Below are 14,937 nucleotides of genomic sequence, written 5' to 3' on the forward strand. Positions count from 1 at the left end.
TAGGAGTAAAGACTGACGAGTTTTAAAATAATACGGTAACATTTATATTTTAAACCACCTTTGACCCAACAGACGATAAAAGGGTCAAGCGCAGTATTAATCTTTACATTACATTAAGAAAACAAAGCGTAATTAGTACGGCGGCGGTTGAGAAAACCGATACCGAGCGGACTGGGGAAGTACCAACTTACTAAATTACTTGAAACTATCTCATATTAGTCTAGATATATATTTTGATATTGAACATATACTACTCGATATTCTACAGTCGAGATATATTGTGAGCCATTTCTCAGTTTTAAAATAATTATTTCGTCTTATTCATTTTTATTTTGCTGGTCTTGGTCTTCACGAGGCACCTCTACTCCTGGTAATTAATTAGTTAAAAATTGTTGTCATATTTAAACAGCATATTTTATAGTATACTAGCTGTCGCCCGCATCTCCGTCCACGCGTTATTAAAAAAAAACTTAGTGAGTAGCATATATGTTCTTCCATGCTCTACATCTGTACAAAATTTCATCAAGATCCGTTAAGCTGTTCCGGAGATACCTTCAAAGATCCATCCATCTAAACATTCGCATTTATAATATTCTTCAGAAGTAAGATATAATCCATGTCTATAAACTATGATAAAAATTAAAAGACAGTCGTAGCAAAAAATATAAAAAATGGACATCCGATGACAACTTTGGCGCCACCTTGCGTACGAGTTTGTAACTATTAAACAGGCAATTGTGTGGATTATGTTATTATATACTTACTTAAGATCCCAAAGAATAAATTAATTCAGCAATCGCTTAATATTTATATAATAAAATCAGCTTCCGATTGAGCTTTGCCGGAGCCATGTTTATTTAACGACAGTTTACAAATTCGAGTTGTTTAAATGTAACGACTTGATAACTGCGGAAAGTCGAGGAAACGGACTCGTTACTGAACTAAGAACAATTACTATGCTAACAATTTTAATATAATTAATGTAAAGTTGTTTAATTCAGAGAGTTGTTGTTAATTTTAATTTAAGCAATTTTTTTTTGTTGGATGGATATGGTGAATTCTAAGAAGTAACAACTGGCTTATTACTGAAGATAGACTGGATGAATTGAATGTGTAAATTACTTTCGCAAATGTGTACAGGATCTTTGTTGATGCACATTATATTTGCACTTTACATATGAATGGACAATTTAGTTCATTAGCGGTATTAAATCTTTAAGCGAATGGTTTCAGCGTCTCGTGCGCCTTAAAACGTTGAAGGTCGGTAAAAAAATATCCTGTTTAAATATATAAAAATCAGGAATGCAAGTTATCGTCTTGTTCATCTTCTTTTTCCTTTTTTAATTGATAAAGAGGTGAGGGAAGGAAACAATTTTATTGTTAGTGGATCAGAGCCAACGACGGTGACTGTACAGACCTAATACATAGTTACACGAGTAGATATAAATTACGGTCATTGGTAATTTATTTCAATAACTTTCATATGACTTAAGTAATTACCAATATAACGGAGTTAATATTTTTATGGTTAACGGTAAAAGTTACGATGTCCGAGAGACAGAGGCGAGTGCAGTTGTCGTCTCTGACGCTGCTGAGGACCTCGTAAAGTAAGTTTAAATGCTGCTTTAGTTTGCTCTTGAAAATTGTGAGAATAAGACCGTGCTACACTGAAAGATGGAATTCATTATCTCACCTGTCACATGAAATTACCTTTTCTACTAAAAATTTACTTACAAATTAGCATAGAAGGGATGGTTGCACGGTCGGTTTTAGCATTTCCGGCGCCCTAAGTAGATTTTTGTGGCGAAACAGGCGCCTCTTTACATTTGACAATAGCGCCGTCTTACGCTCGGCGCCCTGAGCGGCCTCTTGATCTCATAGAATTTGGAATCAATAGTTTCATGTTTAAATGTTTAATTTATGCTCTATATATATCACTACAAAAAATGTTTTTGTTATTTGTTCAAGACAAAATTACAATGAAAAAAAAAGAGGTATTGATTTGATTTAAATGTAGCTTCATCTACTTATGTATATCGCAAGTAACTTGTGTGCACTGGAGGACAATCTTAACCATCTCTTTATTCCACTCGAATAAAAGTGAAGGAAATTTTATATCGCTGTCCTCCCTGCAGACTTCACTAGCGTCATAACCCGGATGAGTTCTGTAATAACTTCGCGATCCGCACACAGCCACCTTATAATTATACTAGTCTAGTTCAATGGATATAAAAAATTATAACAAACCTATGGAAACTAAATTGCCTTTATAAGTCTGTAACCACAGTATTACAAACATAGAAATGCTTGTATCAACAATTTAAACATTGAAACTTCTTCAAATAAATCCGTAGACATATTATCAGCCAGTGACATTTACAAATATAATTTCTCATTTCCATTGAATTTGACTATATATTATACATATACAGGGTGTCCCAAAAGGTTACGTACATAGGAAGGGGGATGATAGGGGTGGTCACAAGGGTCACCAGAAAAATAAAATAAAAATTCCCCTCTGGGTATTAAAAAAAATAAGGGGCATTTTTTTTTAAACTTAAAAATTTTACACCTTCTGGGGCAATTTTGTAACCAATGACCTACAAATATTGCTACATTAAAAAAAAACTATTATGTTATCGTCAATAACCCTTTATCAATATTAAAATTAAAATTGCCCCAGAAGGTGTAAAATTTTTAAGTTTTTAAAAAATGTCATTTATTTTTTTAATACCCAGAGGGGAATTTTTATTTTATTTTTCTGGTGACCCTTGTGACCACCCCTATCATCCCCCTTCCTATGTACGTTACCTTTTGGGACAATAATTTCAATATATTAGTGTATCCTGTATACACTAATATATTGATAGCTATTGTCTGTTTTATAATAAGCGTGATTTTTTTCTAATCCCTCTTTTTTAATTTTCGTTTTAAAATGTAAAATCCAATAGGAAATGTAGGAAACTTATCTAACTATTACATAATATGTATGTATTTAGTAGAAATTGTTAATATGGTTTTTTCCCTGTAGATCATTTAAAATTAAAAATATTATTGATTGAATCGTCGTAGAATTTTTCCAAATTAAGCTAGACCTTTTTTTAAATGCATTCTTTTGAATTGTTTAAAACATGCAGTGAAATTGTAAAGTCAAAAACGGTTATTTTGACTTCACAAATTTTATAGTCTGTTTGATCATTCAAGCCAAGGTCAGAATGTAAGATGTTGAACAAGTCCTACTTGAGGACCTTTGATTTACTAGTTCAAAGAACAATTTAGATCTATGAATTCGGCAACATAGAGTAAAATATTCAGTATCTTATTATTTCAACATTATTAATTTAATTTTTATTTAATTAATTTTAATCTCCCATGAATTAAATACATAGTGTTAGGAAGAAAATCCGGAAATGAGCCAGTGTATTGACTCAACACTAGCCTTACTAAAATGTCGACGTTTGTGTCCCCTCACTATTCATTCTGGCACTGGACTTTGTAACGAAAGCACGTCATTCGCGCCACAGGTTTCTAACTAATAATGTGTAAAACTAGTTATATTGTCTCGTATAAACAATTTAGAATGAAAATATTATTTAGTTGACAAGCTGCGTCATGTACACTGTGGCTCAGAACTTTTATTGGGCCGTAACTGGCTTTGTTATACAAGTCATCAAGCCGCCCTTTATGAAGATGACATGTTTTATGAATACCTGCCCCTCAATGTGTTCACAGGATCCATTCCTTGATTACCTATTTATTCATAATTGGATATAAAAGTTGGTAGTCTGTGTCATTATTCTGTTTTGTGTCGTATTTATTGTATTAAAGAAATGCTTTCTAAGCAAAATTTTTGTCTGAAATTTTATGCTGAGCATTAATTTGTGTAATCTTACTAATCTTATAAATGCGACTGTTAAATGGATGGATGGATGGAAGTATGTTTATTAGAACGTATCTCCAAGACGGCTTAACGGATCTCGCAGAAATTTTGTATAGATGTAGAAGATATTCTGGAAGAACATTCTATTAAATATATTTTTATTTCGGCGCGGATGGAGTCGCAGGTAAGTGCTAGCCGATAATAATTACGTAGTCAGTCATAATGTTTGATATTAAGTACTATTTATCAAGTCGATGATGTAATGATATTAGAAAGATATGGCCACGTCATATTAATTAATTAATCTTTTCTTTGTAATTGTTTTCTCAAGTATTTTCACAGTAGCCACTAGAAGTGAAAGGAAGGAATTACGAATACTGTTAAGTATGGAATTTGTATGAAGTACACTTAACACTTATTTTCAGGAATGGGGAGAAGCATTAGGAAATATTCCATTAATCAAGTATTAATGATATGACACCGATAGTGATAAACAGTTACGTAATCTAGTCAATCCCCACATCTGCACGTTCACTATGTTAAAAAAATAACATCTTTATTTTTTTTCGAACAGTGGAAATATCTGCTTGAAGTAGCGATAAGTAAAGAGGTTGCATCGCAAGACACGTCTTAAGATTACGATGTGGTGAATGAACCACCTTGCAGATCTCTTATCTTAAGATAATAAAATTCGTAAAATGTACAGCATATCCTCTTATATCATACTTTTATCTTATATATTTTCATCCAAAGGTTAAATCACGGGAAAAAATTGTTTCTAATATTTCTTAACATTTTGTAGGTTATGTAAGTTTTGTCAATAATTTTGATAAAAATATTTATTAGATTTCGAATCTCGGGCTATCTTTGGTACGCTAAAGGTCAGTTGCTTTAACTGCACATTTATTTCTTATCAGATTTTCTTATTTCCTCATACATTGTTTTATTTATTTTTTTAAATTTATGATACTTAAATATAAATTAATTTGCCTAAAGAAGAACTAATTAGTTAGTTTTATTCTTAAAAGCTAAACTGTGCTTAATTGTAGGATAAGATTAGGTACTTTACAAGAGATCTTGAACTCTGAGAAGTTTGATTGTAAGTGACTTAAGGATGAGACTTTAAGTCTGAAACTAAATTCCAGAAACAAAACATCTTTTCAAGGTTTTTTTTACTAATTGCACAAATTCAAAGAAAGAAACGATTAAGAAATTGTATTTTACAAAACTTAAACAAAGGTGACGCCCGCGCACCGAACAATCGCCGAACAAAGATCGAAATGTAAATAAATTTAATATTTGATTGTGGCGTTGACGTTAACTAGTATAATAACAAATTAACAATTTATAATTACTTCAGCAATTAATTAGAGGGCGAATTAATTATTCCGGCAACAAACCATCCCGTCCTCCCTTGAGTCTCGGAACAACCCCCAACGTTTACATTTCACTTTTGATGTAACAGGAAGCGACGGAAAATGAATTCCCACGAATTATTTAAAGGGCGAGAACACCTTTATTGGATAAACACAAGATTTGTATCAAAATCTCTCGACTGCATTTTAATTTTTTTTTACTTTTACGTCATACAGTTTTACATAACAATATCTAATACCCCCTGAGTAAGCAGCATGTAAAAATGTGATGTACACTAGAAAATGTATCAGTAAGTCGAGTGGACGCCAAACAAAACACTCGAGAAGATAATGTTATCTGACGCGATAAAGATTTGCAAGGAAGTTCGTATAAAACGAGGTTCACGGACAGACCCCTCCATAAAGAACGATTGCTACAATGACTCTGGCACAGAATTTAATTCTGATCTGTTTGGCGGCGAGCGCAGTCGCTAAGTCTCTCCGCCAGGATGACGAAGCCAAGGCCGAATTGGAACGATACATTGAAAATAAAGTACCCGACATTAACCAAAGATGGAGACCACATTACCATGTTGCACCACCCGTAGGATGGATGAACGATCCCAATGGATTCTCGTACTACAATGGGGAGTACCATCTTTTCTATCAATTCTACCCATACGACAGCGTGTGGGGACCGATGCACTGGGGCCACGTATCGAGCCCAGATCTGGTCCACTGGCAACAGCTGCCGACTGCGCTGCTGCCTGATGAAGAGCAGTGCTTCTCCGGCAGCGCGGTGCAGGACGGTGACACGATGGTGCTCATGTACACCGCTCACATCCTCTCTGACAGGGAACCGTTCTACAACGAAACACAGTACTTGGCATACAGTGATGACGGAGTTGATTTTTACAAATACAGTGGCAATCCCGTTCTGCCGTCGGCTCCGAACGGTTCTCCTGACTTCCGCGATCCAAAAGTGTGGAGACACGGCGACCACTGGTATGTAATCCTCGGCAGCAAGACGACCGACCTCAGAGGAAGAGTGCTATTGTACAGGTCGACAGATTTGAAGGATTGGGAATTTTTAACGGTTCTAGCAGAATCGCAAGGAGACATGGGTTACATGTGGGAGTGTCCCGATTTCTTTGAGTTGGATGGAAAGTTTATCCTTCTTATGTCGCCACAAGGATTAGCACCTCAAGGAGATCGGTACAAAAACACTTACCAAAATGGATACATCATCGGTAGCTTTAATTATGAAACTTTCGAGTTCGTCCAGGAAGTTCCGTTTCAGGAAATCGATTTTGGCCACGATTTCTACGCCGCTCAAACGACTGAAGTCAATGGAAAGAGATATCTGATCTCCTGGTTTAGTATGTGGGAGGTGCCCCACCCGGAGGACGTTGACGGCTGGGCTGGCATGATGACAATCGCAAGAGAATTAAAACTTGTCAATAATAAGATAATTATGAAACCCGTGGAAGAAATGACAAACATAAGACAAGGTGTTCCGATTCTCAATGTCTTGGAGTATAATGAGGAGCTAGACTTGGAGCAGGCTGTTGAAATTAATATTGAAGCTAATTTTGATGAGATATTGGAAATTAAACTTGAAGGAAAGAATGGTGGCGGTCATGTTGTGCTCAGTTGGGATCCATTAGTGGGGAAGGTGGCGGTGTCTCGAGGAACTGAGGACGTGCGGCAGGTGGAGTGGAATCCGAGCAATGAAACTTCATGGAAAATCTTCCTAGACTCGAGTTCCATTGAGTTGTTCTGTGGTATTGGCGATGTGGTATTCAGTAGTAGAGTGTATCCGCTGGGTGGCTGGCGTCTGACAAATCTTAGCTCTCAAGATATCGAAATAGAAGCGTACAATTTGAAAAAGAGTTTTCCCGTGTAAGTCGAATGAATTCTGACATTAATTTAAAAAAGATCTATTACACAAGTTAAGGCATTATTCGTTGTAAAATTCCTGTAAATATTTAATAAATTTGTTTTTATATTATTTGTGGTGTTTAATTTTTTTTTAATTACATTGCATATGACGGATCTTTAAAATCTTTTCTTCTCCTTTGCATAGTAAAATTGTCAGTACGTTTATTTCTATCATATTATATGATGTTGTATATTAATTAATAAAGTATCACTTATATGGTTTATTATCCATCTAAGTTGTTAAATATTAATGGAACAATTTATAGTCACGTCAAAGGGAATGTGCTAACACGTAAATGATGCTCAATTTAATGGACCCTTTAGTTGTATAATTCAGTTTCGTTTCAGAAACTAAAACCCGAGATTTAATTCGCTTATTTGGATTATGTTTTTTACGTGTGTTTGTACTAATGAATGTGGCCTCGTATGTAAATTGACGGTCGCACGTCTGTAGTGAAATCAACCGAGTTTTATGTGTCATATCATACATTTTTTTTTCAGAAAGTCAGTGGTTTCTTGGTGGATTTTCAATTAATGTAAAATTTTTATTCATTTTGATTTGATAAATGCGAATGTTTAGATGGATGTTTGTTACAAGGCATCTCCAGAATGGTTCGACGGATCTCGATAATATTTGGCACGGATGTAGAACATAATTTTGGTGAATGCATAGTATACTTACTAAGTTTTTAAATACCACGCGGACGGAGTTATGGGCAACAACTAGTACTGTAATAAATAGTAATTTATAACTGTCTAATGAGTTTTTAAACTTGATAGATAGCGACGTAAAAATATATTGTAGCAGGAAAAGTTTCAACTTTTGTTACAAAGAGACGTAAATTTGCGTTAAATGAAATGCAAATAATGTTTTTGTGGATGCTTCATGTAACAACTTTTTCATCGTTGTGTTGCATTTAATTACGCGTGTGTTTATTAAACAAATATTTTATTTAGAATTTACAATATGTATATAAGTCGACAAGTTATGTGACCCAATGTATGCACAACGAAAAGTAAATTTTGACGAAAAAATATAGGTTAAAAAATATTCTGTACAGAAGCTAAATGAAATCGTATGTGTACACAGGAAAGACAATTTTACAGTTCGAGGACACAAAAAAGTTTAAATAAGTAACAGTATGTTGTAACGAGATTAGATTGAACTAACTTTTTAAACCACATGTATGTTGAAAAGATATACGGTACTATGTTAACCATTATTTTCTAACATGTTTTTTTGAAAACTATGTTAACAAAATTTTGTCGAATTTTATATACAAAAAATTTCGAAAACTTTTTTTTTTATATTAAAAGGTGGCAAACGAGCGAGCGGCCACCTGAAATCACTGAAATAGCGAAGTGACCGTTGCCCATAGACATACGCAATTGCATATGCGTTGCCTACCTTTAATCGACGGAGGAGAGGATGCACAGAAAGAAAATATCTTCCCTTTCCATGCATCCTCTCATCCGGAAAGTCCACTTTCACTACCCATCCTTGCCTTATAAGGAAAAGGATGGGAAGGGAAAGAGGACTAAATTAGGCCTCCGGGACACACACTCATCAGACGAAACGCGGAATTGCTTCCACTTGACGCCTGTCTTCTGTGTGGTCGTGGCATTTCACCGGGCGAGCCGGGCCGATTGGTGCGAAGATGTTAAAGCGGGCTCTACCACTGTTACTACTAATGTAAACTGTAAACTTCTGTGATTTTAGTATTTATGCAAAATAGGTTTTTCTTTTACTTGAAAAATAGATCAAATTTTATTTATTACACACTACGCTGTAAAAACTTTATCGTCGTATCCTATCGTATTACTAAACTAGACAATCTAATTTATATAGACTTCAAACTCTACACTCGAATAGTGAACTGACAAAATATGTCTGACCTCTTAATTATCTTTGAGAGTGAAGTTGTAATAATATCATCGCTGTGGAATTGTCACGTTCAGCGCAAAGTCGACGTCAATTCTCAACAATTAGAGACATGCACGCTGCATTGAATTAATTATGACCTCTCACATAACTGTAACTATGTCAAAATTGTTAAGCAAAACTCTTTGAAGTTTCGATATATGTCGTTCTTAACTAATAAATTGATTTTTAGATATATTTAAGGCGATACAGTACTGGATTTATTAGAAGTGAAGATATTTGAACTTATATAAGCTTTTTTAATACTATGGTATCTTGATGTTTGATTTTTTCTTATATAAACAGAGTTTTTTCATTAATTTTGTTTGTACAGTCATGTGGATGAATCCTCATTCCCTTTCCACGTATCCTGTCTTCAAAAGATTGGTTTCTTTAAAGATCTCCTCACTCCCCCTTTTGAAGATTCTCCCCTTGTGTTTGTATAATGAATCTATTCGTTTGTAAACAATGTTTACATTTGATTTAACATCGCTTTTTAACTTAATTGGACTAATAAGACGTAAATAAGGTTGAATCTGCGTAAAATTAAATGAAGAGAGTAAAGAGCTTATAATTTATTAGCTGTTTTCCGCGACTACGTCCGCACTGAATTAAAAAAAAAAACGAATTAGTAGCCTATATGTTGTAGACTATGTTCTACATCTGTAGCCGATTTTCTGACTAGTAGTAATATGCATATAAAAACTCATTAAAATCAGTCGAGCCGATTCCGAGGAATGAGATAAGTAACATTGTGACAAAAGAATTTCAAATCTAAGATATTATTTATATTTTAAGCAATGTAGTAAATAAAATTAAAATTTTTGAAAAAATCAAAGTAAAGGTTCCACCGAGATTTGAACTCGGATCGCTGGATTCAGAGTCCAGAGTGCTAACCGTTACACCATGGAACCTCTAATGGAAAATTATAAAATTTGTTCAAAGTAAATGTGATTTTGCTAGTTAAGAAACAAGATGACATATTTCTGAGAATCTACCTGTTGTACACTTAACTGAAATGTACCTGAAATATTTTAATTCACTACAAATCTAAGATGCTGATTCGTAGAATGTAGAGATCATTTTATATACTCTTTGGTAGCCATAGTCTTTATGGTTCTCTGTTTATTTGTCTCTGAAAAATGATGCAGTCCAAAATAACTTTTTTACGATCCTAATTAAATATGTCATATCGTCTCTCAACCTACTCTACAATATCAATTACTCAGAGTACGTGTAATGCAGTAAGACATGTCACTTTGTACAAAGAATATGGTAGCACTCTAATGTTCATGCTTTTAGTGCAGGAGACTGATAGAACAGTTAGGGTTGCTGCAACCTGATATTCCAATTGGAACCCATCTTTAGCTACAAGTTAGTCACTCTTTTCACTGGGCATATAAATACTACAAGAACGAAGAACCATACACATACCCTTACATTCCATTAAGTCTCTAACCGTGGGATTTTAATACCAAAATGAGTTTCATCTTTGAAAAAACAATATGTTTTAAGCGGGGATTTAGGTCTCAGAAACCCACGGTAATTGTAGGTTAGTATTAGAAACCTACACTAAAGCCCTTCGTACATAAGACAACGTAAACCCTCGGGACTAGTATGGTTGCGTCGTGGATATCGCGTTGCGTGCGGCGGCAAGTTGTCTATTCGGTCAATAGCGAGATAGCGAAATGTCAACTGTATTGATCCGCCATCTTGAAAATCTTAGCAACTTTTCTCACGAAGATATTGACAAACACACTGGTTGCGAGCGACTGTCTTTGGCAATGACAGACAGAAATGTCGGCAATGCGCGGAGGGTACGAAAGTCTATGACATTGTGTTGCGTAAGTCGCTTAGCGGCTGAACTTGCTAGTTTTCGAAGATTTACGATGCTTTACCTACGAAGGGTCTAAGGGTATGCTTAAATACTTGAAGAACTTAGAAATTTTTCATTTCAACTATATTTAAGGGTTGGTATTTACTTTCTCTCTCATTTTTTTCTCAATTTTGTTTCGAGAAAAATATTGGCAGCCCTACTTACACGTGTTGCATCGGCAAGTTACCATTCGTCAGTGAGAGATATATTGCGTCGGGAGGCTAGGGGTCAACTCAAGGTCAATCGTTCCCCTCATCGCTAATTAATTAACTTTGCTCCAAAATAATTACATTTCCGTTACGGAAGCGGAACTAGACCCGCTGTAATGGGCTTGGATGTTACCTGAAATACTGTTGAGTGACAATATAGCACTTAAAAATGTCTAATTAATCTTTTTCTCTTGTATTTTAAAGAAAAAAGTGTGTTAGTTTTAAACTATTCCTATGCCATTTCAAAAATGTTTTATCTAGAAATTATTTGAGAATCTTTGGTGTTAATAGTCAATATATTTGTAATTATAAAAACCATAATGTTGTGCAAATCGACCAAACAAATTATGTTCAAAGAACATAGAGAATAAATTGAATCTGATATTTAATAAAACAATTAAAGTTATAAGAGTAAAAACTTAAACATATAACAACAAATTATCTTCTATGAAACATTATTAGAAAACTTTCACAATAACAATGAGGTTATCCGTCGTCTACAACTTGTCTAGTACACTCTACCGAGTCTAAAGTAGTCTACGATTGTAGATAGAAAAATAAAGATTCAACTTAGAAATTATCAAACGATTAGTTATACGTAACTTTCTTCAGTAATCAGATTGTACTAACTTTTTTTAATGCATAACAAACATCTTTTGTGCCGATTTAATGCCAAATTAGGTTTGACATTGAAATCGTGTTTACTAACTACTTTCCTATAGAGTAGAGTAGAATACACGAACCGTTAGAAACAGTACAATCTTCGAAGCTGAATGCTTAGGAATATCTGAAAGGAAGAGTGAAAGCGAAAACATTCAACCAATACCTGATTTGAAATGACTCGACAAATCTTTTGCGCCCTGATATCACTACTTTAAAAAGTTTTAACAGGGTTCCATGGTGTAACGGTTAGCACTCTGGACTTTGAATCCAGCGATCCGAGTTCAAATCTCGGTGGAACCTTAACAACATTTCTGCAAATACTTTAAGATGCAGTCAAGGAAAAAAATTATGACCACGTTTAATAACACTAATACTAAAAGACTGTTAAATGGACATTCGTTATCTCTGCCTACCTCTTTTGATTATTTTAAAAACTTGTAAAATATAATCTCGTTGTGCAATATTTAACATATTAATTAAGTTAAACATTACGTTACTTATTAACTAACATACTGTATATGTACTTGTTGGAAGTTTCAAACTTAAGTTATTTAGTTAACTTCTAGTCTATGGTTTCTGATAACTTTCCATCGGATGTTTTGGTTTAACACGTGTTTATTTAAAGCGAAAATTCACATGATTATTATTAGTATGGAAAGTATTTTTTTTAATTTTAAATTATAATTTATTATTTTACAAGTATTAAAACTTCATGAAAACGCTTAGTTAGTTTTATTTCGGGAATCAATTTCAACTGGAAACTTCTATTAATTAGTGACTGTGTTAATTAAAGCCACTTTATAAAGTTGTTCAAGCGGAAAAAGTGCTTTAAAGCTCTTTAGCATTACGAAGTCCCGGGGATGATCTTTAATAAAATGGTTGAATTTTTTTTCAATTCATAAAGCTTATTACATTGTTTATAACAATCTGGTAAATTGAAGCGAGTCATCTGCAAAATTAAAAAAAATCTTACAACTATTGAACCAAGTGATACATACGGTTATAACCACTTACAATAACTTAAAGGAGATGTCACAGAGAAAAGTAAATAGATAGGCGATTGCTTGGAAATGACAACTTTTGCTTCGTTTCGATTTAAATGTGTCTGTTGATGTTACGTGATAAGTTTAGTTATTTTTTTTTCTAACAGAAGGGGGCAAACGAGCAGCGGGATCAACGAGGTGTTCAACGACGCCCATGGACATCAGCAATACCAGAGGAACCGCAGATGCGTTGCCGGCCTTTGAGGTGGTGATAAGCTCGCTTCTTGAAGGACCCTAAGTCGTAGCGGTTTGGAAATACCGCCGAGGACAGACCATTGCAAACTGTGCGAGGCAGGAAGTTTCGCGCAAACCGCACGGTTGTGGATTGCCAGCCATCGAGATGGTGTGGATGGAACCTGGCGGTCTGTCGTGTCGTCCGATGACAGAACTCGGCGGAGTTATATTATTACGTTGAATCCGCACCACCTCTAGAAACATCAGCGCCATAATGGAGAAAATTAAAATAGGCACAACGTAATACGTCTTATAGCCAGTCCATTTATAGAGGTGCACTCCCATAGCGTCATTGGATTGTCGTTTGTTATAATTATTACATATTTTCAGCCAGTTTCTTATCTCTTTATATATCTAAATTTTATAATATTCTATCAATTATATATTTAATATGTTTATAGAAACATATACGAAGAATCATAGATAAAATATACAAAAAAAATCGCAACTGAACCAACCTTTCCTTAATAAAGGTTTTTGAAGGTTAAATATTTAAGAGAGAAATTTCATCTATTCTGAATAAAATACGAAAGTCGTCTTGTTTTTGCGGTAAATCCTAAAATAAGCAGTCTTTTATCAGCCAATTAATTTGTGCTACAAAAAAATAATTACTCAATGTTGACATTAATCAGCTTTTTTACGGGAAAAGATTTATTAAAAAGCAATTAAAACCTTTACTTAAAAGGCGTCTGAAAGAATTTTCAATTATTAATGAATTTCTTCGAGAGATTGATAAATGTAAAGCTCGTCTTTTTAGTTTTGAGTCGGAGCTTTCTAATAATGAAATACTTAGTGGCAGATTACTGAGGAGCTTAAAATTTAGAAAGAAATTTTTATGAAATGTTTTGTTACTGGAGTTTGTCGTTACAATACTAATAATATTTAAAACTAAATAGTTTGTATGCAGGTCGCGTTTGTTAAATTCGAAAACTATCGAACGGATTCGAATCGCCTTTGAGCGATAGATCAGGTTTTACTATTCCTATTGGGATTTATCTACAAAAAACAAAAAAAAAATATAAATTTTCTAAAAACAAAAAAAAAGTTTAGATCGACTAGGGTCCTATTATAAATCAATAAATAGAGCATATTCTTGAATAAAGTATACGTCGATATAAAATTCGCTAAAGTTTTTGTATCATTCAGTAAAATGCAAGACGTAATCTATCACACGTAGTTGTAACACGATGTTTTCCGTGCAAAGTGAGGGTAAGTCCCTAGTGTTTGTAGAAATTTTAGTAAATTTTGACGGACATTTTAATCTTCCCCCGAAGATATTGCCTTACAAAGTTCATTATAAAGTCAAATTCTTGTTCCATTAACTTGGTGGATTACTTGTTCCTTTAGCTAATAGAATAAAGATTGTTAAGATCATTTAAAATGTATTTTAATTTCACTAAAATTGGAAAATGGTTTTCATCAATATCTTTGTTATTCCATAGAAAACGAAATTGTTATCCGACACTATTGATTGTGTGAAAGAGGATATGCGTAGGAAGGGGGTAGATTCGGATATGACGGCTGATAGAGATGTATGGATGAGTAATACATACTCTGCCGACCCCCAATAGGGATAAGGGCAGGTTGATGACTATTAAAATACATTTTCGTAAAACAAATATTATTTGATTAAATCAAACGAAATCTGGATTTATTTAACATATGTATATGATAACATAAACTTATGCAAACATTTTAAACGTTATTGTAATAAATAAATATTATTCTATTATATTTAAAATGGTAACATAATTTTAAGCACAATTGTCTACTGGGTTACCAAACAGTTTATCAAAAAGCTTTGTTTGAACGAAG

The 14,937-nt window shown here is 33.9% G+C and overlaps 1 protein-coding gene and 2 non-coding genes across 3 annotated transcripts; 2 read left to right on the top strand and 1 right to left on the bottom strand.

Annotated features, from left to right (window-relative positions):
- Positions 1 to 5,595: 5,595 nt before the first annotated feature.
- On the top strand, positions 5,596 to 7,246 carry Suc1 (beta-fructofuranosidase). The gene has a single exon (XM_013313560.1). It carries the CDS (start codon positions 5,675 to 5,677, stop codon positions 7,139 to 7,141), a length of 1,467 nt encoding a protein of 488 aa, XP_013169014.1. The 5' UTR covers positions 5,596 to 5,674; the 3' UTR covers positions 7,142 to 7,246.
- Positions 7,247 to 9,939: 2,693 nt separating this feature from the next.
- Positions 9,940 to 10,011, bottom strand: TRNAQ-CUG (transfer RNA glutamine (anticodon CUG)). The gene has a single exon. It is a non-coding gene; the product is annotated as a tRNA-Gln (tRNA).
- A 2,062-nt stretch (positions 10,012 to 12,073) lies between these two features.
- Positions 12,074 to 12,145, top strand: TRNAQ-UUG (transfer RNA glutamine (anticodon UUG)). Its single transcript has one exon. It is a non-coding gene; the product is annotated as a tRNA-Gln (tRNA).
- The last annotated feature ends 2,792 nt before the right edge of the window (positions 12,146 to 14,937 follow it).

This window comes from Papilio xuthus, unplaced genomic scaffold, assembly GCF_000836235.2.
Source record: "Papilio xuthus unplaced genomic scaffold, Pxut_1.1 DF827542.1, whole genome shotgun sequence".
Taxonomy (NCBI): domain Eukaryota; kingdom Metazoa; phylum Arthropoda; class Insecta; order Lepidoptera; family Papilionidae; genus Papilio; species Papilio xuthus.